We start from the raw sequence: 23,730 nt of genomic DNA, 5'->3' as shown, positions 1-23,730 counted from the left end.
CTTTAAGTGATACAAGGATATCAAGGTCCTTCAGAACACCAATATCTTTCAACTCTCATTACTTAAACAAAATACTTCACCTAGCTTATTTGCCAAAGATGATGAATTCACACTCTTTCACATTATTTCCCACCTGATTATATCTGTGCTGTTCTCTTAAACTATCTACACTCCCTAAAGCCTCCCTTCCTGCTCCTCACAGCCCACAATGCCTTCCTGCTTTGTATCATCAGCATTCTTGATGAATTGGAATTGATCTCATCATGAAAGTCATAGAGATAGAGGAAGAACAGCCTGAACCCAACATATTCGAAGATAGACACAAAATGCTGGACAGGCAGCCTCTCTGGAGCGAAAGAATGGGTGACGTTTTGGGTCGAGACCCTTCTTCAGACTGACATTAAAACATCTTCTATGCATGTATCCTGTTTAACCATTTCCTAATTTTAAAACATTCCTATCAAGTAAACGTTATTTGACGGGGGGGATGGGATGAGGAGAAGGAGGGGTGGAGGTGTCGGCAGCAAGTGAAGGTCCGATGGCCGGGTTGCCGACCGACCGACGGGGCGCTGCTGCTGCTGCTGCTGCTGCTGCTGCACTCCATGGGCTGCACCACGTCGGGCCAGGTGAGGTGAGGTGAGGTGAGGCGGGGTTCCGACCCGACAGTCCCCTCGACCCGAGTAGTGAGCAGTCAAATACGGGACAAGGCGACAAACCAATTTCGCCCAATATACGGCATGTCCCGGCTGATACGGGACAGTCAGCAACCCGAGGCAGCGCCTTTGTCCCGAGGCGGGTCATGTTGCCCAAGTAACGTGGCGCCGTCTCCACGGCAACCCGTGCCGGGCTGAAACACACCCAAGCGCCGGCATCCCGGCCCCGAGTTCCGATCGCAGCCGCCGCGTTCCGCTCAGGGTCTGCAAAACCACAAAGAAATTGATGGACGAGTTTGAAGACCAATTTCGGACCATCAACTATGAAAAACTCCCGATGTAAGTCAAACGTCTGTGTAACCTTACAAGAATCCTCTGCAATAATCTGCTGCTCTGGATTAAGTAGGGGTTAATGAATTTCTGTTCGTAGGGTTTTGTTCATTTCGGATTTACAAAGTTATGTAACTATTATTTAACGCTGAAGTTTATATGGGTTGCAAGGCTATGAAAATATTGCCGGTAGGTGTGTGCTGCTGCAAGTACGAAAGATGAAGGGTTTCGACCCGAAACGTTGCCTATTTCCTTCGTTCCATAGATGCTGCCCAAAGATTCTAGAATCTTTGATGCTGCCTCACTCGCTGAGTTTCTCCAGCATTTTTGTCTACCTACGAGTTTTTATAATTCAGTTTCGGGACATATGACAGGAAGAACTCCTGAAGATTACACTTTCCAAATGATAAAGCGAGCTGTGTGGAATTTAAACCATCAAGGGCATATCTATCCAATTTTATGGACTTCTTTCACCTCTGCTGTGTGGCAACTTCATGACTTGGGAGCCTTTGTCGACACTACTAGGGGCTCAATGCAAAGGTTAGAACCAGCTCCAAAAGTTAATTCTATTCGATACTAATTTATTTTTTGCATTTTACTTGGCTGTGCAGCCGTGGGTTTATAGGAATAAAGAAGGGAGCTGAAAATTAGTGTGGGGCACCAGTGTTGAGAAACGGAGTGTGTGGCACGGTAGCGCAGAGGTAGAGTTGCTGCCTCGCAGCGCCAGAGACCCGGGTTCGATCCTGACCCGGGTCCTGTCTGTACAGTATGTAAGTTTTCCCATTGACTGCGTGGGTTTTCTCCGTGTTTGTAGAAGCCACAGGGTTGTGGGCTAGTGTGGAAACAGGCCCTTTGGCCCAACTTGCACACACCGGCCAACATGTCCCACCTACACCCTACACTAGTCCCACCAGTCAGCATTTGGTCCATCCAAACCATGGTATAATTGTAATTTTTTCCTAATATGTGTAAGATAGTGATAGTGTGCAAGGGATCGGCTGTTTCCGTGCTGTATTTCTAAACTAAATTAAAATTTAAACTTAAGATAAACACAAAATGCTGGAGTAAAACTCAGCGGGTCAGGCAGCATCTCTGGGCGGAAGGGATGGGTGACTTTTCCTTCTGAAGGGTCTTGACCTTCTCTCCAGAAATGCTGCCTGTTCTGATGAGTTACTCCAGCATTTTGTGCCTATCTTCGGTTTAAACCAGCATCTGCAATTCCTTCCAAAATAAAGCTTAAACTTGGTGGGGTGGGGACAGTGGTCAATTGACCAGAGTGGAGTGCTGATTGCTGGTGCAGAACAGGTCAGGTAGGTGTGTGCTACACTGTTTAATCAAGTGGCACTAGCACATGATCAAAGCCAAGGGGGCAAATAATCAACAGGCGAACTGAGTCAAAGCAAGTTAATTGTCATATTCACAAGCATTATGAGGTACAGGTTAAATAAATAATCTTGCTTGCAAACAGCATCGCGTACACATAGAAACAGGCAGACACACAAAAATCAAAGTATATACAAATTATACATAACACATAACATTTCTAAAAGAAAGAAGAGTCTACAAAAACATGACTTTAGTGCATAAACATAATTAGAAAATAAAGGAAAACCCGACGTTCTGGAGTAACTCGGCAGGTCAGGCTTCATCTCTGATGAACATGGATAAGAGGCTTTTCAAGTCGACATACGTCTTCAGGTGATTCTATTAGAAAACCAACATGTTGGTGTTAATGAAAGAGGAGGGCTGTAGTATTATATTGTCGAGAATGGATTAGGGTTGATTGTGGTAGAAAAGTAGCTATTCCAAAACCTGGTAGTGTGAAACTTAAGGCTTCTGTCCTTCCTGCTTTATGGTAGCAGTGAGAAGAGAGCATGGTCCAGATGGTGGAGATGCTTCATTATAGATGTCTGTTCACATCACTTCCATGGTATCCCACCTTCTCACCCACTCCTATACATTAGGGGCAATTTTTACAGAAGACAATTAGCCTATCAACCCACACATCTTTGGAATGTGGGAGGAAACTGGAGCACCTGAGGGGAAACCCACGTGGTCACAGGGCGAAGGTGCAAACTCCACATAGACAGCACCCGAGGTCAGGATCGAACCCGGGTCTCTGACACTGAGGCAGCAGCTACCAGTTGTGTCACTGTGCTGCCCCTGTGGGAAGAGAAACTGAGCTTCAGGCTGAAGAACCCCTCATCAGAACTTTTCCCCTCTGCCAGATGCGGCCTGACCTGTTGAGTATTTCCAGTATTTTCTGTTTTTATTGCAGATTCCCAGCATCTCCAGTTATTTTTTACATTTTTGCTTTCTTATAAAGAATGGAAATGTTTAAATTGTAAATAAAATCACTTTGCGCTAAGAATTACTGGAGGAAGATCAGGCAGTGTGTGAGAGAGAGTAAAAGAGTTGACCTTCAGTCTGTGAATGTGGGACATCAACCTGAAATCTTAAATCTTTCCCCCTCCACAGATGCTGCCTGGTCTGAGTATTTCAAGTATTCTGTTTAATTTCACTTTAAATCTGATTCGGTGTGAATTTTAATTGTATTCTTCTCCATGTGAAAAAAGCTTCATTTTTGGAAACTAGGATGACTATAAACAGTTTCCAATGTACTGCAGAACTGTAATTGTTTGAATATATTTGGTTAAGTTCAGAAACGAGTCACGGTTTGACTATTTAATTTTACTGCCATAGATCAATAAATTGACGTGTATCCTGGTGGTATTTACTTTACGGGGCCTGTCCCACGAGCATGCGACCATGCGGCAAGCGCGACCTAACGTGGTCGCTTGAGCCATACGGCCTCGCGGGGCCGGTCCCACTTCGATCGCCAGAGCCGTATGGAGTTGTGCGGAGCTGGTCCCGACATCGCGCGGGGCTCCGAAAAACTGACAGTGTTCAAAAATTCCGCGCGGCAACGGCCTGCCGGCCCGCAGTCGCCTCGATGCCGTACGCACCGCCTCGACGGGCATACGCAGCATCTCGACGCCGGACGCCGCGTCTTGATGCCGTACGTCACGCGTGAACTTCCCGCGGACTTCACTCAAACTTCACGTCACTCACTCGACCTCCGCGCGGCCCCCGCTTCCGGTTTGGTCGTGCTCACCGCATGCAGTCGCATGCTGGTGGGACCGGCCCTGGACGGGGATCGCCCGACCACCGCGCGAACCCCGCGCAGCCCCCGCTTCTGGTTTGGTCGCGCTTGCCGCATGCAGTCGCATGCTCGTGGGACAGACCCTTTACAGAGCCAGAGACCCGGGTTCGTTCCTGACCAAGATTGCTGTCTGTACGGAGTTTGTACGTTCTCCCCGTGACCTGCGTGGGTTTTCTCTGAGATCGTCGGATTCCTCCCACACTCTAAAAACGTACTGGTTTGCTGGTTCATTTGCTTGGTATAAAATGTAAATTGTCCCTTGTGTAGGAAAGTGCTAATGTGTAGGGGATCGCTGGTCGGTGCAGACTCGGTGGGCAGGAGGGCCCGTTTTCATGCTGTATCTCTAAACTAAATTAAACTGAATGAAACAAAGTCCATAGTAAACCATTGCTGAGGTAGGGTTGTGGTTAGTGTTGTGCAGTGATCAAGAGCCTGATGGTTGCTGGGGAAAGCTGGCCTCGAACCTGGATGTCGTGTATCTCATATCTTTTTCCCGATGGTAGCAGCGAGATGAGTGCATGGTCAGGATGGTGTGGAAACAGGAAACTGCATATGCTGGTTTACACAAAAGGGCACAAAGTGCTGGAGGAACTCAACTGGTTCGGCAGCATCTTTGAAGAACACAAAAGGACACAGAGTGCGGGTGTAACTCAGTGTTATCATGGTCTGAAGGGTCCCAACCTGAAACGTCACCCATTCCTTCTCTCCAGAGATGCTGCTTGTCTTGCGGGCTAAGTCACTCCATCTTTTTGTGTTTACCTTCGATTTAAACCAGTATCCGCAGTTCTTTCCTACACATGCTACCTGACCTGCTGAGTTACTCCAGCACTTTGTGCTGTCAGGGTGGGGTGGGTCTTTTAAAATATTAGCTGTATTTTTGAGGCAGTACTTCTTGTGGATCCCTTCAATGGGACTAACTGTAACAGTAAGGGCTGATGATCAAGGCAACAACACTATTGCGACATCAAGTATTCATTTATTAGCCAGTAGTTGGTGAACTTACTTTTTGGCCGCACTGTCTTCACAGTTGGCTTGTTGTAAGTATGTATGGATTTTGATCCCACAGATGCAAGAAGTATCATGACCGCCGTGAGGCAACTTAGTGAATTGTGATATGATTGAATTCACGCCTTGTCCAAAATATTGTCTCGTCATTAAAGGATAATAATAAAAGCGTAGACACAAGAGGCTGCAGGTGCTGAAATCTGGTGTGGAGGAGGAACTCAGCGGGTCAAGCAGCATCAGTGGAGAGAAATGGACAGACGTGTTTATTGAGCCCGAAGAAAGATCCGGACCTGAAACGTCGTCTGTCCATTTCCTTCCAGAGATGCTGCCTGATTCACTGAGTTCCGTTGTTTCATTCACATTAGTTTAGTATTGCAGCAATAACTGAGAAGATAACTGAGCAAGTTGTGCCGATGGGCCTGTTTTCACGCTGTATGACTCTATCTAACCATGTGAGGACATTGTGAATTTCAACATTGATCTCACAACAGTGCCTACGTTTTGAGGCCCTATTGATGGAGATAACAGAGCAGAAAGGACAGTGGTCATCCCAACAGTCACTGGTGTCTGTCATGGCATGGGGAATGTAGATGCCTTTGTGATCCATCGCTGTGATCGGGTGTCAAGGAGACGCCCTGATTTATTGTGTTTAGAACATAGATCAGTACAGCACAGGAACGGTGCCCTTCGGCCCACAATGATTGTCGCAAACATGAGACCAAGTTAAAGTGATTTCTTCTGTCTGTACATGATCCGTTCCTCTATTCCCTGCATTTCCATGTGTTTATCTAAAAGCCGCTTGAGCACAACTGGGCCTACTATGCCTACTATGTTCTGTGTGCTGAAGCAAAGCAAGAATTTCATTGTCCTATCAGGGACACATGACAATAAACCCACTTGAACTTGAACTTGAACTATCGTATGTGCTTCCATCACCACCACTGGCAATGTGTTCCAGGCCCCTGCCACTCTCTGTGTAAACAAAAAATGTGCCCTGTGCATCTCCATTAAACTTTCCCCCTCTCACCTTATAGCTACGCCCTCTAGTGTTGGACATTTCCACCCTGGGGGAAAATGTTTCTGACTATCTTCCCAATCTGTCTCTCAAAATTTTATATACTTCTATCAAGTCTCCCCTCAACCTCCAAAGTTCCAGAGAAAACAACTCTATCCAACCTCTTCTTGTAGCTGAAAGCATCTAGTCATGTTCATAAGTCATTGGAGCTGAATTAGACCATTCGAACCATCAAATCTACTCCGCCATTCAATCACGGCTGAGCTATCTTTCCCTCAACCCCATAACCTCTGACACCCATACTAATCAATCTCCACCTTAAAAATATATTCATTGACTTGGCCTCCACAGCCTTCTGTGGCAATGAATTCCACAGATTCACCACCCTCTGACGAAAGAAATTCCTCCTCTTCTCCTTTCTAATGGTCCGTCCTTTTATTCTGTGATTATGACCTCTGGTCCTCTATCCCACGAGTGGAAACATCCATTCCACATCCACTCCATCCATATCTCTAATCCAGGCAGAATTATGGTAAACCTCCTCTGTACCCAGACCAAAGCCTCCAAGTCTTTCCTGTAATGGGGCGACCAGAACTGCACGCGATACTCCAAAATTGAGTTGAGTTTAATTTATTGTCACGTATACGTAGAGTGAAAAGCTTTTGTTGCGTGCTATCTAGTCAGCGGAAAGTCAATACATGATTACAATCGAGCCATCCGCAGTGTACAGATAAAGGATAAAGGGAATAACGTTTACCGCAAGATAACGTCCAGTAAAGTCTGATCAAAGATAGTTGGAGGGACCAAAGAGATAGATAGTCATTCAGGACTGCTCTCTAGATGTTGGTAGGATGGTTCAGTTGCCTGATAACAGCTGGGAAGAAACGGTCCCTGAATCTACGGCTTAACCAAAGTCCTATAGAGCTGCATCATGAATTCCTGACTCTTAAATTCAAAACCCCTAGCAATGAAGGTGTTAATTATGCTAAGTTCATACCCCAAGCACTTTGTCACGATGGCCACTCCAATACCTCCCATGACTCAACCACCAAGAGACCTGTCTGTGGGAGACTCTGTGTTTCCCCCACGTTGCCTTCCAAACAACCACGGAGCTCACTAAAGCAGAGCAGACACTTCACCTCACAATCCAGGGTACTGTCCAAGAATTAAGAACAGAATGAAAGCATTTTTTTTGCTGGTTCCAACTCCTCTTATTGAGGCAAATGAAGTTTAAAGGACCAGTCCATTAAAAAAAAAAATGTGGCAGAATGTGGTACAGAACTTAGGAACTGAGAAATTAAATATTTTGGCAATTAAATGTGGGCTCAAATTATAGCCGGTTCGCATGTGCCACCACCACTGGCCAAATACAAAATAAACCCCCATTGACAGGGCTCAAAACGCACATGGAAGCTTTTTATTTATCATAGGCATCACCTGTTTAGCCAATGTAAATGATCTAGAGACTTATGTCAAACAGCTGTCAGATTTATACTGAGGGTTTGGGTTTATCAGGAACAGGGTAACTAGTTGTGGGCATGGGCGGATAGGTTGAGAACTGATTTCATTACCAGTTTGTAGAGGTGTCAGTGAAAGAGGGACTTGTATCGTAACAGGTCAGCCACAAATAAGAAAGTCATGCACTGTCCTAGAGGATTACTGTATCAATAAAGCTCCTAACTGAGGAAATACTTTAAAAAGCACTGATTTTAGTATAGTTATGGTAGCACATTTAAGATGTGTCATTATTGGGCCTTCTCTACAAAAGCGAAAATGATTGACTTTTTAAAGGTGAGTATTTGAAAGCAAAGTGATCTTCCAACAAAAGATGTGACTGGAGAGGAACTGGTTAAAATGTATGTATAGCTGTGCTACTCTGTCTGAGCTTGCTAGGTTGTGTCTACTTTAAGACACTGACCCTTAGCTTTATGTAGAATTGCTGTTTGTACGATGCTCTCAGTTTACAAATAATGACGTTAAAATAGGTACATGTGACAGTGATACAAAACTCTAGAGGCCATTTGGGAGAAGAACTGTCAATACAGTGGGGAAGAGGAATAGGGTATGTGGATGGTTAAGACTGCAGAAAGTAAGAGTGGCTGAGTTTCCAAATTAGCCAATGCACAGTGAAACAGAAGACGGCCTTACAAAAACAAAAGAGGATCATGACAGCCAGAAAGGGAGTTCAGATCTTGATGAAGGAACGGCACAAATGGGATACACTGGAAAGTTTGGGGAATACAATACGTGTGTTTAGTATTTACAGAGGGTTTGGACATGTGAGATTAGGGGGTGAATCGTGCAACTTACAATTCCCAGGGATGGGAGGAAGCTATTGCCTTAGCATTGGTGGGTCCACACTCAGCCAAGACTCGGCAAAGTTCCCACCACAACAGAGTGCAAGAAGTATCCTGTTTGATGGGATTGTTGAGGGGTTAAAAGCAGAACCAAGCAAAATACTTCAGATTCACGAGTTCAATATGTGTCGAGATGCCAGAGGAAGCAGTTATGGATTATATTTCAGGCTGGGGAATTTAGAAAAACAGCATCATTTCAACAGTTCTACAAATATATTTGTATTTGTATAAAATGTCTTCACGTTTTATATGGCGGAGTGACATGAAGATGAGCCGTTTGTGTGGACAGTTCACTTCAACAGTTCTCGGAAAGCATTTTGAGGCACATATTTGAGGCAGTAATTAGCGTGCAGTTGTAGCTGGCTGGGGGTTAGTCTGACGTTGTCCATTTTGGGAGAGTGTGGGTACGTTCGTTGTGAAGGGCCTGGAAATGTTGTAGTATTGGAAGATACTCGTTGCAGATTACATATTCTTTGGACTGTCATTGATCACGGGAACTGTGAAATTGGAACGTGAGGGGGCAGGAACAACTTAATAGGTTCGGCCATCGCAATGCATCTCTCAACTTGACTGGGAGTGGGTCATGAATAATACAGATACACCATGTGGATATGTAGATGAAGATACAATAGTGAAAAATAAGGCTTGGACAAGAAAATGGTTGGTTAGATGAAAAGCCGTAGAGCTGATGGAACACAGACTGGTCCAAAACCACCATGGACTCCAGGTGTAAGGGTAGTGTTGGAAATAAAAATGGAGACTGGACAGGACTGACATCTATAGCTGGAATTTGAGAACCATGAAAGAGTGTGGTGAAAACAAGGAAAGAGCAACAAGGGAGCAGAGGAAATGTAGAAACAAGGAACTACGGATTCAGGTTTACCAAGAAAAGACACAAAATGCTGGAGTAACTCAGCGGGTCAGGAGGATCCTTGGAGAACATCGATATGTGACGTTTCAGGTCGGGACCCTTTTTCAGATAGATCTGAGAGTGTGAAGAAGGGTCCTGACCCGAAACGTCACCTATCAATGTTCTCCAGGGATGCTGTCTGACCTGTTGAGTTACTTTGTGTCTTTCTGAGGGAGCAGATGAACTCTAAAGTGAGACAGCTAGCACTTAAAATAATTTGCATTATATGTTCTGACAGCATTGGTTCGGGAGCTCCAGGTAGAGGGGACAATCGGTCTGAAGAAGAAGCGACACGTGTGGTTTGCCACATGGCGGTTTCATTCATAGTGGAAGATCTGGCTTCTGGCAATGAGCGGGTCACATTCACTGTCCAAAGATGGAAAAATCAACTCACGTGCTCTGGAAAAAGCAGAAGTCTAAGCTCAGGTCTCTGGAAGGGAAGCAGAGATGAGGTCTACATGGGGGAGCAGTGGGGAGGTGAGCTGCAGAGGAACAGGCGGGTCAGAGAATGTAAAGTTGAGTACACAGAGCACAGAAAGGAAGTTGAAAAACAAAGACACTGGTTGTACAGGTTCCTCAAGAAGCAGCCTTAAGCAAAGGTGGTTCTGTGATGATGTCAGTCAGCATTTAACTGATGTGATTGAGGGGCACCATCTACTAGAAGATACAGAACTGAAATGCAGACAGTGTGATATGACAAGAATGTCATATGGTAACCATATCCATTAAATATCACATTGTTATATTGTGTAATATTGTTTGCAGTTCAGTTCAAAACTGCCATGATTGGAGGGTGTGTCTCTGCTGGAAGATTCACTTCTTTGTGAGTAATAGAGTCATACAGCATGGAAACAGGCCCTTCGGCCCAACTCGTTCATGCTGACCAAGATACCTAAGTCCCATTTGCCCATGTTTGGCCCATATCACTCTACACTTTTCCTGTCCAAGTGTATAACTAAATGACGGTGATATTCCTATCCAGAGACCCATTCAATTAGAGCCCGTGACACAGAATGACCAATGGAATATCAATCTTGCAAAGACTACATTTTACAGGCTCCAAGTTCTTGAAAGAAAACATGTCATGATTGACCCAGATTAATTGTACCCAGGATAGACACAAAATGCTGGGGTAACTCGGCAGGTCAGGCAGCATCTATGGAGAAAATGGATAGGTGAAATTTCAGGGCAGGACCCTTCTTCAGACTGAGAGTCAGCAGAGAGGGAAACCAGAGATGGTGCAGATGTAGCCCAGACAGAGGTGCATACAGGTTTCCAATCTGTGCACCGATTTAAGAAGTCTTGGATTCCAAACACCCTCTCAAGGTGCCCTTCCATCTTCAGGGATTAATGCACATGAGCTTCCAGGTCCTTCTGTTCCTTGACACGTTCGGATCTGTGCATATAATTTAGATTGTCTCTCTTTATTCTACTGTCAAAGTGCATAATTACACACTTTATATGGCCTTTTTTTAAATTCCCTTGCCATAAGAAAAAGATTTTAATTATCTGTGCTATTTATTCCTCTTAATTTTATATATCACTATCAGATTACCCCTAAAGCCCCCTTTACTCCAGGGAAAACAAGCCCCACCCCACCAATCCAATCTCTCCCCATAACTAAAGTCATAGAATCCCAGACAAAATCCTGGCAGGTTTTCTCTGCCCTCCCTCCAACACAACCACATCCTCCCTGCAGTGTGCTGACCGGAACTGTACACAACAAGTGCAACCTAACCAGGATTTTATAAAGTTGCAATATAATGTCCCAATGGTTATGATCTATGCCCCGTACTCTAAAGGCTAGCATTTCATACACCTTCACGACACTATCTACCTGCGTTGCTTCTTTCCAGGAAGTATGGACTTCAACTCCAACGTCTTGCTATTCATTCGTTTTTCTTAGCAGCCTACCATTTATTGTTCATGTCCTATCCCACGACTTTCTAAAAGGCATCACTTTGCACTTATCCAGATTAAATTGCATCTGCCACCCCAGCTTTCATCTGAGCTGTATTCTGCTGTGGCCTTGGATGGCTTTCCATGCTCTCCACAACATTATGTGTGATATCCATAAACTTCTAATCATCCCCCCTACATTCACAAATAAGTTGTTAATATATATCACAAGCAGCAGAAGTCCTAGATCTGATCTCAGACACACTTCTGCTCACAGTCAGAGAAACATCCCTCCACTCCGTCCTCTGCTTCCTGTCATCAAGCCAATTTTGGATCCAATGAGCCTGCCCACCTTGAACCCCTTTTTCGTTAACCTTCCAGATCAGCCTAACGCTCCTTACTAAAGTCCATATAGTCAATGTCTATCATCCTGCCTTCATCTTCTCAGTTACCTCTTAAAAAACACAATCAAATTTGTGAGACCCAATTTCTCCCCCCATCCCATGCAACACCATGTCGTATATCTCTGATCAGCTCTGCTTTTTCTAATCCTCATAATTCATCTTCCTTTGATTTTTCTAACTTTTCTCCAAATGCTTCCCTACCGGCATTTAGTTCCCTAATATTTCCACACTTGCCCATCTTAAATAAAGTAGTTACATGAGCCATCCTCCAGACTTCTGGTACCTTACCTAATGCTAACAAAGGTGCAGAAAATCTCCATCAAGATCCTAACCATCTTCCCTTCTTCCCGAAGCATCCTGAGATAGACCTCATCTGGCTCTTGGTATTTATCCACGCTGATGCACTCCAAAAAATCGAACACCTCTACCTTATTAATACTCCAGATCATCAATGTGCCTGTCCCTGAACTCACTGTGTCCCACGTCCTTACAGTATTTTTGGTGAATGCAGAAGAAAAGTGTTAATTTCAACCTTTACCCACCTACCCTGGCTAAACACACAGACTATCCCCTTGGTCTTGTTCTCTCAGAGGACTCGCTCTTTCCATGGCTACCCTCGTCTTCCTATGGAGAGTGTAAACTCAATGGGATCTCCGTCGTTACAGAGGATCCATTCAATTTGTGCACAAAAGTGGAAATAGAAAGACAAGAACTCTGAGTGATTGGAGAGAAAGGTTTCATCTGTGAGGAAATTGAATCCAGGAAAGTTCCAAGCAGTATGTGTTTACTCAAGTGTAAAGTAGACTGGATTTGAAGAGATTGCCGGATGTCATTGTTAGTGAAATTCAGGAAAGTATTTTTCAAAGATATATTGTAAGTACTCTGGTTTAGTCTAGAGCTGCAGCATGGACACAGGCTGTTCGGCCCACCGAGTCTGCACCGACCAGCGATCCCTGTTCACTAATAATATCCTACACACTATAGTAACGATTTACAATTATACCAAGCCAATTAACCTACAAACCTGTACGTCTTTGGAGTGTGTGAGGAAAGCGGAGATCCCGGAGAAAACCCATGTGGTCACGGGAAGAACGTACAAACACTGTACAGACAGCCCCTTAGTCAAGATCGAACGCGGGTCTCTGGCGCTGTAAGGCAACACCTCTGTGCCACCGTGCTGCCCCCACCATGCCGCTCCCACTGTGCCACCTGTGCAGTAAAATCTATTTTTCAAAGACTAGTGATGACTATAAGAAGTGTCAATTTACTTTCCATCGATTGTTTTCAATATTTGTATTTGTGTACAATGTCTTTGTGTTGCATATGACGGAGTGATGGACATGAAGACTGTGCGTGGATCTAATACAGCAACATGTAAAATAAAATCTGAATTATGTGTTTGTTCATCTTTTACAGCAGAATACCAGATCCGGATACATTTTACGTGAATAATGCCACCCGGATATTGGAGAAACGACGTGAATTGTCAGAAGTGGAAGAAGATCTCGTTAATCAAAGGGAGGTAAAATAACTCCTGGCAAAGGTTTATTGTGTATTTGGGTTCAGAGATAAACATGCAGGTGTGTTTTTTTAATTGTCAACTTGTTCTACTCCACATTCACGAGTTGGAAAGTGCACTATGGGATGAACTTGTGGAGGTCTATAAAAACGCCCTAAGAAGCTAGGGTGAATGCAGTCTTTTTCACTGGGCAAGGGAATTACGATTTAGAGGACATAGGTTTAAGGTGAGAGGGGAACGATTTATTAAACACCAGAAGGGCACATTTTTGACAATGAGGGAAGTGAGTATATGGAATGAATTGCCAGATGAAGTAGTTGAGGCAGGTTCAATAACAATATTTAAAAGACAGTTGGACAGGTACATCGATAGGAATGCTTTAGAGGGATATGGGCCAGGCATGGGCAAATGGAACTGGCGGATGGGACATCTTGGTCAGTATGGACGAATTGGGCCCAAGCGCCCGTTTCCGTGCTCTATGACTCTAACTTGCTGCATACGGTTTTAAGAATCCTACTTCCCTTGCAGGAATTCCATGTGAAACTCAGAGTCTTGAAGCTACGAAGAGAAGATCTATTGGAAAAAGAAGAAGAGCTTAAACTGTCCATACTTAAGTTTGATAAATTCTTAAAGGTAAATGTTGTTTGGACAGGTCAGATCATTCTGAGCATTTTGGCTGTATTCATATATAGTTAGTAATGTGTACAGCGCAACTATATGCAGTAATGTATACAGCATCAAAAACATACTGGTGAAACTGAAGACGGTTAATTGCTGGGGATCTGATGTCGCTGGAACAACTGAAACACATATACACAGTACTGGAGGTTAAATACTACGGAGTGGGGACTTTGGAGAGGGTACAGAAGAGGTTTACCAGAATGCTCCCTGCATTCATTGATATTGACTACAAGCAGATGCTGGACAAACATGGATTGTTTCCTCAGGAAAGCCACAGGTTGAGAGATGCAATAGAAATATATAAAATTATGGGAGGCATAGATAGGATAGACAGAACCTATTTCCCCAGGGTGGAAATGTCAAAGACTAGAGGACGTGGCTTTAAGGTGAGAGGGGCAAAGCTGAAAGGAGAATTTCTGGGCAAGTTCATTTTTATGCATAAAAAAAGTGGGTGCTTTGAATGCAGTGCCAGGGAGCGGTGGTGCTGGGGGTAGATACAATAGTGGCATTTAAGAGACTTTTAGTTAGGCGTGTGGATATACAGGGAATGGAGGGATGTGGATCATGTGCAGGGAGAAGAGATTAGTTTATGTTGGCATCAAGTTCAACACAGATATTCTGGACTTCATTTGGAAATCGGAATTGAAAATCTTAGAAATGGTATTCAATTTAGGATTTTTATTGCACCACAGTTATAGTAAACGGCAAGGTTTGGATTGTCATATTACAAAGGAACTGGACAAGGTGTAGAATTTCCAAGGATAAATCTAGGCCTGTATAGCTGTGGCTATCTGGAAGGACTGAATGCGATTATGCTGTTTCCCAATCAAAATGAAGGCAGAGGATACATTTATAAAATTAAAATATTGATGGAACCAACGTAGCAAGGATATTTCTCACTGTGGTGAGAACATTTAAGTTTTATATTTAAAGTGGCACTAGAAACATAGAAAATAGGTACAGGAGGAGGCCATTCGGCCCTTCGAGCCAGCACTGCCATTCATTGTGATCATGGCTGATCGTCCCCAATCAATAACTCGTGCCTGCCTTCTCCCCATATCCCTTGATTCCGCTAGCCCCTAGAGCTCTATCTAACTCTCTCTTAAATCCATCCAGTGATTTGGCCTCCACTGCCCTCTGTGGCAGGAAATTCCACAAATTCACAACTCTCTGGGTGAAAAAGTTTTTTCTCACCTCAGTCTTAAATGGCCTCCCCTTTATTCTAAGACTGTGGCCCCTGGTTCTGGACTCGCCCAACATTGGGAACATTTTTCCTGCATCTAGCTTGTCCAGTCCTTTTATAAGGTTCTATAAGACCCCCCCCTCATCCTTCTAAACTCCAGTGAATACAAGCCTAGTCTTTTCAATCTTTCCTCATATGACATCCCGCCATTCCAGGGATCAATCTCGTGAACCTACGCTGCACTGCCTCAATCACAAGGATGTCCTTCCTCAAATTAGGAGACCAAAACTGTATATTCCAGGTGTGGTCTTACCAGAGCCCTATACAACTGCAGAAGAACCTCTTTACTCCTATACTGAAATCCTCTTGTTATGAAGGCCAACATTCCATTAGCTTTCTTCACTGCCTGCTGTACCTACACACCAACTTTCAGTGACCGGTGTACAAGGACGCTCGGGTCTCGCTGTACCTCCCCCATAACTATCCTAACCCCATTGAGATAATAAACTGCCCCCTTGTTTTTTCCGCCAAAGTGGATAACCTCACATTTATTTATATTATACTGCAACTGCCAGGCATCTGCCCACTCACTCAACCTGTCCAGGTCACCCTGCAACCTCCTAACATCCTCTTCACAGTTCACACTGCCACCCAGCTTTGTGTCATCCGCAAACTTGCTAGTGTTGCTCCTAATTCCCTCTTCCAAATCATTAATATATATGGTAAACAGTTGAGGCCCCAACACCGAGCCTTGCGGCACTCCACTCGCCACTGCCTGCCATTCTGAAAAGGACCCGTTCACTCCTACTCTTTGCTTCCTGTCTGCCAACCAATTTTCTATCCACGTCAACACCCTACCCCCCAATACCATGTACTCAAATTTTAGACACCAGTCTCCCGTGCGGCACCTTATCAAAGGCTTTCTGAAAGTCTAGATACACTACATCCACAGGCTCCGTTTCATCCATTTTACTGGTCACATCTTCAAAGAATTCCAGACGATTAGTCAAGCATGATTTTCCTTTCATAAATCCATGCTGACGGACTAATCCTTTTACTGCTATCCAAATGGCCCATTATTACCTCTTTAATAAATGACTCCAGCATCTTTCCCACCACCGAAGTCAGGCTAAATGGTCTGTAATTCCTCGTTTTCTCTCTCGCTCCTTTCTTGAAAAGTGGGATAACGTTAGTTATCCTCCAATCCACAGGAACTGATCCTGAATCTATTGAACATTGGAAAATGATCACCAATGCGTCCACTATTTCTAGAGCCACCTCCCTGAGGACCCTGGGATGCAGACCATCAGGCCCAGCGGATTTATCATCCTTCAGTCCCATTAGCCTACCCAATACTATTTCTCGCCTAATGAAAATTAATTTCAGTTCCTCTACCCCCTTAGATCCTCTGTCCTCCAGTACTTGTGGGAGATTGTTTGTGTCTTCTTTAGTGAAGACAGATCCGAAGTACCTGTTCAACTCTTCTGCCATTTCCTAGTTCCCCATAATAATTTCACCCGTGTCTGCCTTCAAGGGACCCACATTTGACTTTGCTATTCTTTTTCCCTTAACATATCTAAAGACACTTTTACTGTCCTTCTTTATATTCCTGGCCAGCTTCCCCTCGTACTTCAGGTGAAACTTCATTATCCATAGTGACGAGAATAGGGAACAGCATGAAGCAATGATCTGTATGTGATTGATGTGATTTATATTCCTTGTAATTCCATCTCGTGTGTCAGGAAAGTAGAACAAACACTGAGATAACTTTAACTCTGCAATTCCCAGGAAGAGCATGTGAATGCATACACTAAATGTGTTCAAGTGATCCAGCCCTATTTTACCAGAGGGCATTTACAGTTGCGATTGTATATGGCAGAAGTAAGACTTTATTGCCTCCCATCACAGTGAGGAATGTGGAGGAGCCGCTGTAATGGATGTTTATGTTACATTTTTATGTGGTTGTGTGTTTTGTTGCTTTTTTGGTTTGACTGTATGGCAAATCAAATTCTTCGTATGATTTAAATACTTGTTTTGTTTTCATAATTGGCTAACAAAAATCAATTAAAATGACAATCAATGGCCTGATTTATGAATATGAATTATTCACCTTGCATGTGAATACAATCTACTCAAAATACATATTCATAGGCAGAAGTGTAATATCTGTTGAATGTCTGATATTTTATTCCTTTGCCTTCCCAAGGAAAATGATGCCAAACGACTCAGAGCCAAGAGTAAACAAATGTCTGAAAATGATCTACAAAGACAGAAAGAGAGAGATATTATGAAAATGGAAAAGGAATTGGACTTTCAGATCACACAAAGAGGAAAGCTAAAGAAGAAGACAGAGAGTCATGCCGTGTATCCAAGTTTTTTAGAGAATGTAATTAAAACAGGAGATGAGGTAACTACTGTTTTACATCTATATAAATGTGTGTATGATACAAGTATGATGTAGGGACCTGAATGTGTGGCTGAGGAACTGGTGCACGGGGCAGGGATTTAGATTCTTAGATCACTGGGATCTGTTTTGGAGTAAGGGGGAACTGTGCAAAAGGGACGGATTGCATCTTAACAGGTGGGGGACCAGCATTCTGGCAGGCTGGTTTGCCACTGCTACACGGGTGGTTTTAAACTGAATAAGGGGGGTGGGGTGTCAAATGGGATAGTTGAGGATGGAGTTAAAGGGAAAGGGTTTCTTAAATGTGTGAGCGGAGAGACAGAGGGGTGTAAAATGAGGGTAGAAGCAATAGATAGCAAGGTGAAAAGTAAAAGTGGCAGGCAGACAAATCCAGGGCAAAAATCAAAAAGGGCCACTTTTCAACATAATTGAATAAGGGGTAAGAGTGTTGTAAAAACAAGCCTGAAGGCTTTGTGTCTCAATGCAAGGAGCATTCATAATAAGGTGGATGAGTTGAATGTGCAGATAGCTATTAATGACTATGATATAGTTGGGATCACAGAGACATGGCTCCAGGGTGACCAAGGCTGGGAGCTGAACATCCAAGGATATACAATATTCAGGAGGGATAGACAGAAAGGGAAAGAAGGTGGGGTAGCGTTGCTGGTTAGAGAGCAGATTAACGCAATAGAAAGGAAGGACATTAGCTTGGAGGATGTGGAATCGATATGGGTAGAGCTGCGAAACACTAAGGGGCAGAAAACGCTAGTGGGAGTTGTGTACAGGCCTCCTAACAGTAGTAGTGGAGTTGGGGATGGCATCAAACAGGAAATTAGAAATGCGTGCAACAAAGGTAAAACAGTTATAATTGGTGACTTCAATCTACATATAGATTGGATGAATCAAATTGGCAAGGGTGCTGAGGAAGAGGATTTCTTGGAATGTATGCCGGATAGTTTTCTAAACCAACATGTAGAGGAACCAACGAGAGAGCAGGCTATTCTAGATTGGGTATTGAGTAATGAGGAAGGGTTAGTTAGCAGTCTTCTTGTGCGTGGCCCCTTGGGCAAGAGTGACCATAATATGGTTGAGTTCTTCATTAGGATGGAGAGTGACATCGTTAATTCAGAAACAAGGGTCCTGAACTTAAAGAAAGGTAACTTTGAGGGTATGAGACGTGAATTGGCCAAAATAGACTGGCAATTGATTCTTAATGGGTTGACGGTGGATATGCAATGGAAGGCATTTAAAGACTGCATGGATGAACTACAACAATTGTTCATCCCAGTTTGGCAAAAAAATAAATCAGGGAAGGTAGTGCATCCGTGGATAACAAGGGAAATCAGGGATAGTATCAAAACAAAAGATGAAGCATACAAATTAGCCAGAAAAAGCAGCCTATCAGAGGACTGGGAGAAATTCAGAGACCAGCAGAGGAGGACAAAGGGCTTAATTAGGAAAGGGAAAATAGATTATGAAAGAAAACTGGCAGGGAACATAAAAACTGACTGCACAAGCTTTTATAGATATGCGAAGAGAAAAAGATTAGTTAAAACAAATGTAGGTCCCTTGCAGTCAGAAACAGGTGAATTGATCATGGGGAACAAGGACATGGCAGACCAATTGAATAACTACTTTGGTTCTGTCTTCACTAAGGAATACATAAATAATCTGCCGGAAATAGTAGGGGACCGTGGGTCAAATGAGATGGAGGAACTGAGTGAAATCCAGGTTAGCCAGGAAGTGGTGTTAGGTAAATTGAATGGATTAAAGGCCGATAAATCCCCAGGGCCAGATAGGCTGCATCCCAGAGTACTTAAGGAAGTAGCCCTGGAAATAGTGGATGCATTAGTGATAATTTTTCAAAACTCTTTAGATTCTGGAGTAGTTCCTGAAGATTGGAGGGTAGCTAATGTAACCCCACTTTTAAAAAAGGGAGAGAGGGAGAAAATGGGGAATTACAGACCAGTTAGTCTAACGTCGGTGGTACACAAAAATGCTGGAGAAACTCAGCGGGTGCAGCAGCATCTATGGAGCGAAGGAAATAGGCGACATTTCGGGCCGAAACCCTTCTTCAGACTGATGGGGGGTGGGGGGGAGAAGGAAGGAAAAAGGGAGGAGGGAGGAGCCCGAGGGCGGGAGGATGGGAGGAGACAGTTCGAGGGTTAAGGAAGGGGAGGAGACAGCAAGGGCTAGCAAAACTGGGAGAATTCAACATTCATGCCATCCGGACGCAAGCTACCCAGGCGGAATATGAGGTGCTGTTCCTCCAATTTCCGGTGTTGCTCACTCTGGCAATGGAGGAGACCCAGGACAGAGAGGTTGGATTGGGAATGGGAGGGGGAGTTGAAGTGCTGAGCCACCGGGAGTTCAGGTAGATTATTGCGGACTGAGCGGAGGTGTTCGGCGAAACGATCGCCCAACCTCCGCTTAGTCTCCCCGATGTAAATCAGCTGACATCTAGAGCAGCGGATGCAGTAGATGAGGTTGGAGGAGATACAGGTGAACCTTTGTCGCACCTGGAACGACTGCTTGGGTCCTTGAATGGAGTCGAGGGGGGAGGTGAAGGGACAGGTGTTGCATTTCTTGCAGTTGCAACGGAAAGTGCCCGGGGAGGGGGTGGTACGGGAGGGAAGGGAAGAATTGACAAGGGAGTTGCGGAGGGAGCGGTCTTTGCGGAAGGCAGACATGGGCGGAGATGGGAAGATGTGGCGAGTGGTGGGGTCACGTTGGAGGTGGTGGAAATGACGGAGGATTATTTGTTGTATTTGCCGGCTGGTGGGGTGAAAGGCGAGGACCAGGGGGACTCTGCCCTTGTTGCGAGTGCGGGGATGGGGAGAGAGAGCAGTGTTGCGGGGTATGGATGAGACCCTGGTGCGAGCCTCATCTATGGTGGCAGAAGGGAATCCCCGTTCCCTGAAGAACGAGGACATATATAACACATCCACTGGTTCTCCCTTATCCACTCTACTAGTTACATCCTCGAAAGTCTAACGTCGGTAGTGGGGAAACTGCTAGAATCAGTTATTAAAGATGGGATAGCAGCACATTTGGAAAGTGGTGAAATCATTGGAAAAAGTCAGCATGGATTTATGAAAGGTAAATCATGTCTGACGAATCTTATAGAATTTTTCGAGGATGTAACTAGTAGAGTGGATAAGGGAGAACCAGTGGATGTGTTATATATGAACTTTCAGAAGGCTTTCGACAAGCTCCCACATAAGAGATTAGTATACAAACTTAAAGCACACGGTATTGGGGGTTCAGTATTGATGTGGATAGAGAACTGGCTGGCAGACAGGAAGCAAAGAGTAGGAGTAAATGGGTCCTTTTCACAATGGCAGGCAGTGGCTAGTGGGGTACCGCAAGGCTCAGTGCTGGGAACCCAGCTATTTACGATATATATTAACGATTTGGACGAGTGAATTGAATGCAATATCTCCAAGTTTGCGGATGACACGAAGCTGGGGGGCAATGTTAGCTGTGAGGAGGATGCTAGAAGGCTGCAAGGTGACTTGGATAGGCTGGGTGAGTGGGCAATGCATGGCAGATGCAGTATAATGTGGATAAATGTGAGGTTATCCACTTTGGTGGCAAAAACAGGAAAGTGGACTATTATCTGAATGGTGGCCGATTAGGAAAAGGGGAGATGCAACAAGACCTGGGTGTCATGGTACACCAGTCATTAAAAGTAGGCATGCAGGTGCAGCAGGCGGTGAAGAAGGCGAATGGTATGTTAGTATTCATAGCAAAAGGATTTGAGTATAGGAGCAGGGAGGTTCTACTGCAGTTGTACAGGGCCTTGGTGAGACCACACCTGGACTATTGCGTACAGTTTTGGTCTCCTAATCTGAGGAAAGACATTCTTGCCGTAGAGGGAGTACAGAGAAGGTTCACCAGACTGATTCCTGGGATGTCAGGACTTTCATATGAAGAAAGACTGGATAGACTTGGTTTGTACTCGCTAGAATTTAGAAGATTGAGGGGGGATCTTATAGAAACTTACAAAATTCTTAAGGGGTTGGACAGGCTAGATGCAGGAAGATTGTTCCCGATGTTGGGGAAGTCCAGAACAAGGGGTCACATTTTAAGGATAATGGGTAAATCATTTAGGGCCGAGATGAGGAAAACATTTTTCACACAGTAACTGTGGTGAATCTCTGGAATTCTCTGCCACAGAAGGTAGTTGAGGCCAGTTCATTGGCTATAATTAAGAGGGAGTTAGATGTGGCCCTTGTGGCTAAAGGGATGAGGGGGTATTGAGAGAAAGCAGGTACAGGATACTGAGTTGGATGATCAGCCATGATCATATTGAATGACGGTGCAGGCTCGAAGGGCCGAATGGCCTACTCCTGCACCTATTTTCTATGTTTCTAAGTATGGCATTTTTGAAGTGATTCTTACACTTCACGAGCACAGCCAATGTATTTAAATTCTCAGAGGTTAAAATGATAGGATTCTGGGGTTACCAGGGGGAGGCAATGGCCGAACAGAGTAAAAGAGGTGGGTTATAAGAGGTAAAAGCAGAAAAAACTCAGGAGGTGAGTCAGCATCTGTGAAAAGAGAAACAGAATTAACGCTTTGTAGAGACAATGAACTGCTGATGCTTGTTTACAAAAAAAAAATTCAGAGTGCTGGAGTAACTCAGCGGATCAGGCAGCATCGCCAGAGATGGCTTGGGATTTTGCCAGGCATGCTACCTGACATGCTGTGTTACTCTAGTACTTCGTGCCTAGAGTGAACTCTTTGGTCAGACCTGGGAAAGGACTAAAACCCGTTAGTTTTCTTTAGGATTTACGCGAGTAGGGACTTAAAGCCCTGTCCGAGTGCATTCAAAGAGTTCTCCCGAGTTTGCCCTGATTCGAACTCGGAGATTTACAGTAATGGCCGCTCGTCGGTACTCAGGGCTCTCTCGTGGACATTTTTTAACGTTGAAACATCTTCACGAGTCTTCCCGAGCTTACCGCGTTTCCCAAGCTTACCGCGTTTCCCGAGTACCGGCCGTTAGCGTTACGAGCCGCCAAGAGACGTCCCGAGCTCCGACATACCCGCTACGTTCATTCTCCGTGCTTACCACGAGTTTGTTTTTTTTTTAAACTCGGGAGAGCTCTTGAATTAACTCGTACAGTGGGACAGGGCCTTAAGCTGGCAGGGTGTCCCTTGGTTAAAGGTGGAATAGAAGTAGAGAGGACGCAAGGGAGACCAAGCCCTTGAAGGGTCTGTTGATCATGAAAAGCATTTTGAAATCAATGCAAGGGTGGATGGCGGCACTTTTTGAAGGTTATCAAGATCAGTGAAATCAATGGGAATTAGCTCGGAGAAGATGTTTGTTTGATTGTTTTAATAATGAAAGTTTCACTATTTTTTCGCGTCATGTCTGACTGAAGGAACTGTTCCTAATTGTTTTCAAGTTTCAGGATATCGGAACGGTGACCAGTCGTTTTGAGGCTTTGTTGCATACATACGACCTGCTAGTCCGAAGATACCAAGAAAACCAAGAAACTATAAAGACTATCAAGTCCAATCTAAATAACTTCATAAAAACAAAGAACAATGAAAATTTGAAGTACCAGAATATGATTGCAGGGCTGAAAATCCGCCTGGAAGCAGCCAAGACTAAAACCGTAAAATGGGTACGTGTGTAGGAAGGCACTGCAGATGCTGCTTTAAACCGTAGACACAAAAAACTGGAGTAACTCAGCGGGTCCGACCAGCATCTCTGGAGAAAAGGAAACCCTTCAGACGGAGAGTTAGAGGAAAGGGACATGAGAGATATAGATGGTGATGAAGAGATGAGGACAAGGTAAAGCACACGGTATTGGGGGTTCAGTATTGATGTGGATAGAGAACTGGCTGGCAGACAGGAAGCAAAGAGTAGGAGTAAACGGGTACTTTTCACAATGGCAGGCAGTGACTAGTGGGGTACCGCAAGGCTCAGTGCTGAGACCCCAGCTATTTACAATATATATTAATGATCTGGATGAGGGAATTGAATGCAACATCTCCAAGTTTGCGGATGACACGAAGCTGGGGGGCAGTGTTAGCTGTGAGGAGGATGCTAGGAGGCTGCAAGGTGACTTGGATACGCTGGGTGAGTTGGCAAATGCATGGCAGATGCAGTATAATGTGGATAAATGTGAGGTTATCCACTTTGGTGGCAAAAACAGGAAAGTAGACTATTGTGTTCAAAAGGGAACTGCAGATGCT

General features: G+C 44.4%; 1 protein-coding gene across 2 annotated transcripts in view; it reads left to right on the top strand.

Annotated features, from left to right (window-relative positions):
• Nucleotides 1-690: 690 nt before the first annotated feature.
• cfap73 (cilia and flagella associated protein 73) overlaps nt 691-23,730 on the top strand; it is a 31,222-nt gene continuing 8,182 nt past the window's right edge. Inside the window, exons 1-5 of one of the 2 annotated variants that reach the window (XM_033043151.1) lie at nt 691-992; nt 13,156-13,258; nt 13,784-13,888; nt 17,326-17,526; nt 22,935-23,156. In XM_033043151.1, the coding sequence (XP_032899042.1) occupies nt 940-992; nt 13,156-13,258; nt 13,784-13,888; nt 17,326-17,526; nt 22,935-23,156 (684 nt within the window). In that variant the 5' untranslated portion in view covers nt 691-939. Of the gene's footprint in view, nt 993-13,152; nt 13,259-13,783; nt 13,889-17,325; nt 17,527-22,934; nt 23,157-23,730 lie in introns of both variants that reach the window. The other variant, XM_033043150.1, reaches the window with a different exon arrangement.

Source organism: Amblyraja radiata, chromosome 25, assembly GCF_010909765.2.
Source record: "Amblyraja radiata isolate CabotCenter1 chromosome 25, sAmbRad1.1.pri, whole genome shotgun sequence".
In the NCBI taxonomy this organism is placed as follows: domain Eukaryota; kingdom Metazoa; phylum Chordata; class Chondrichthyes; order Rajiformes; family Rajidae; genus Amblyraja; species Amblyraja radiata.
The sequence above is the reverse complement of the archived record's forward strand: the minus strand, read 5'-3'. Positions and strand labels throughout refer to the sequence as shown.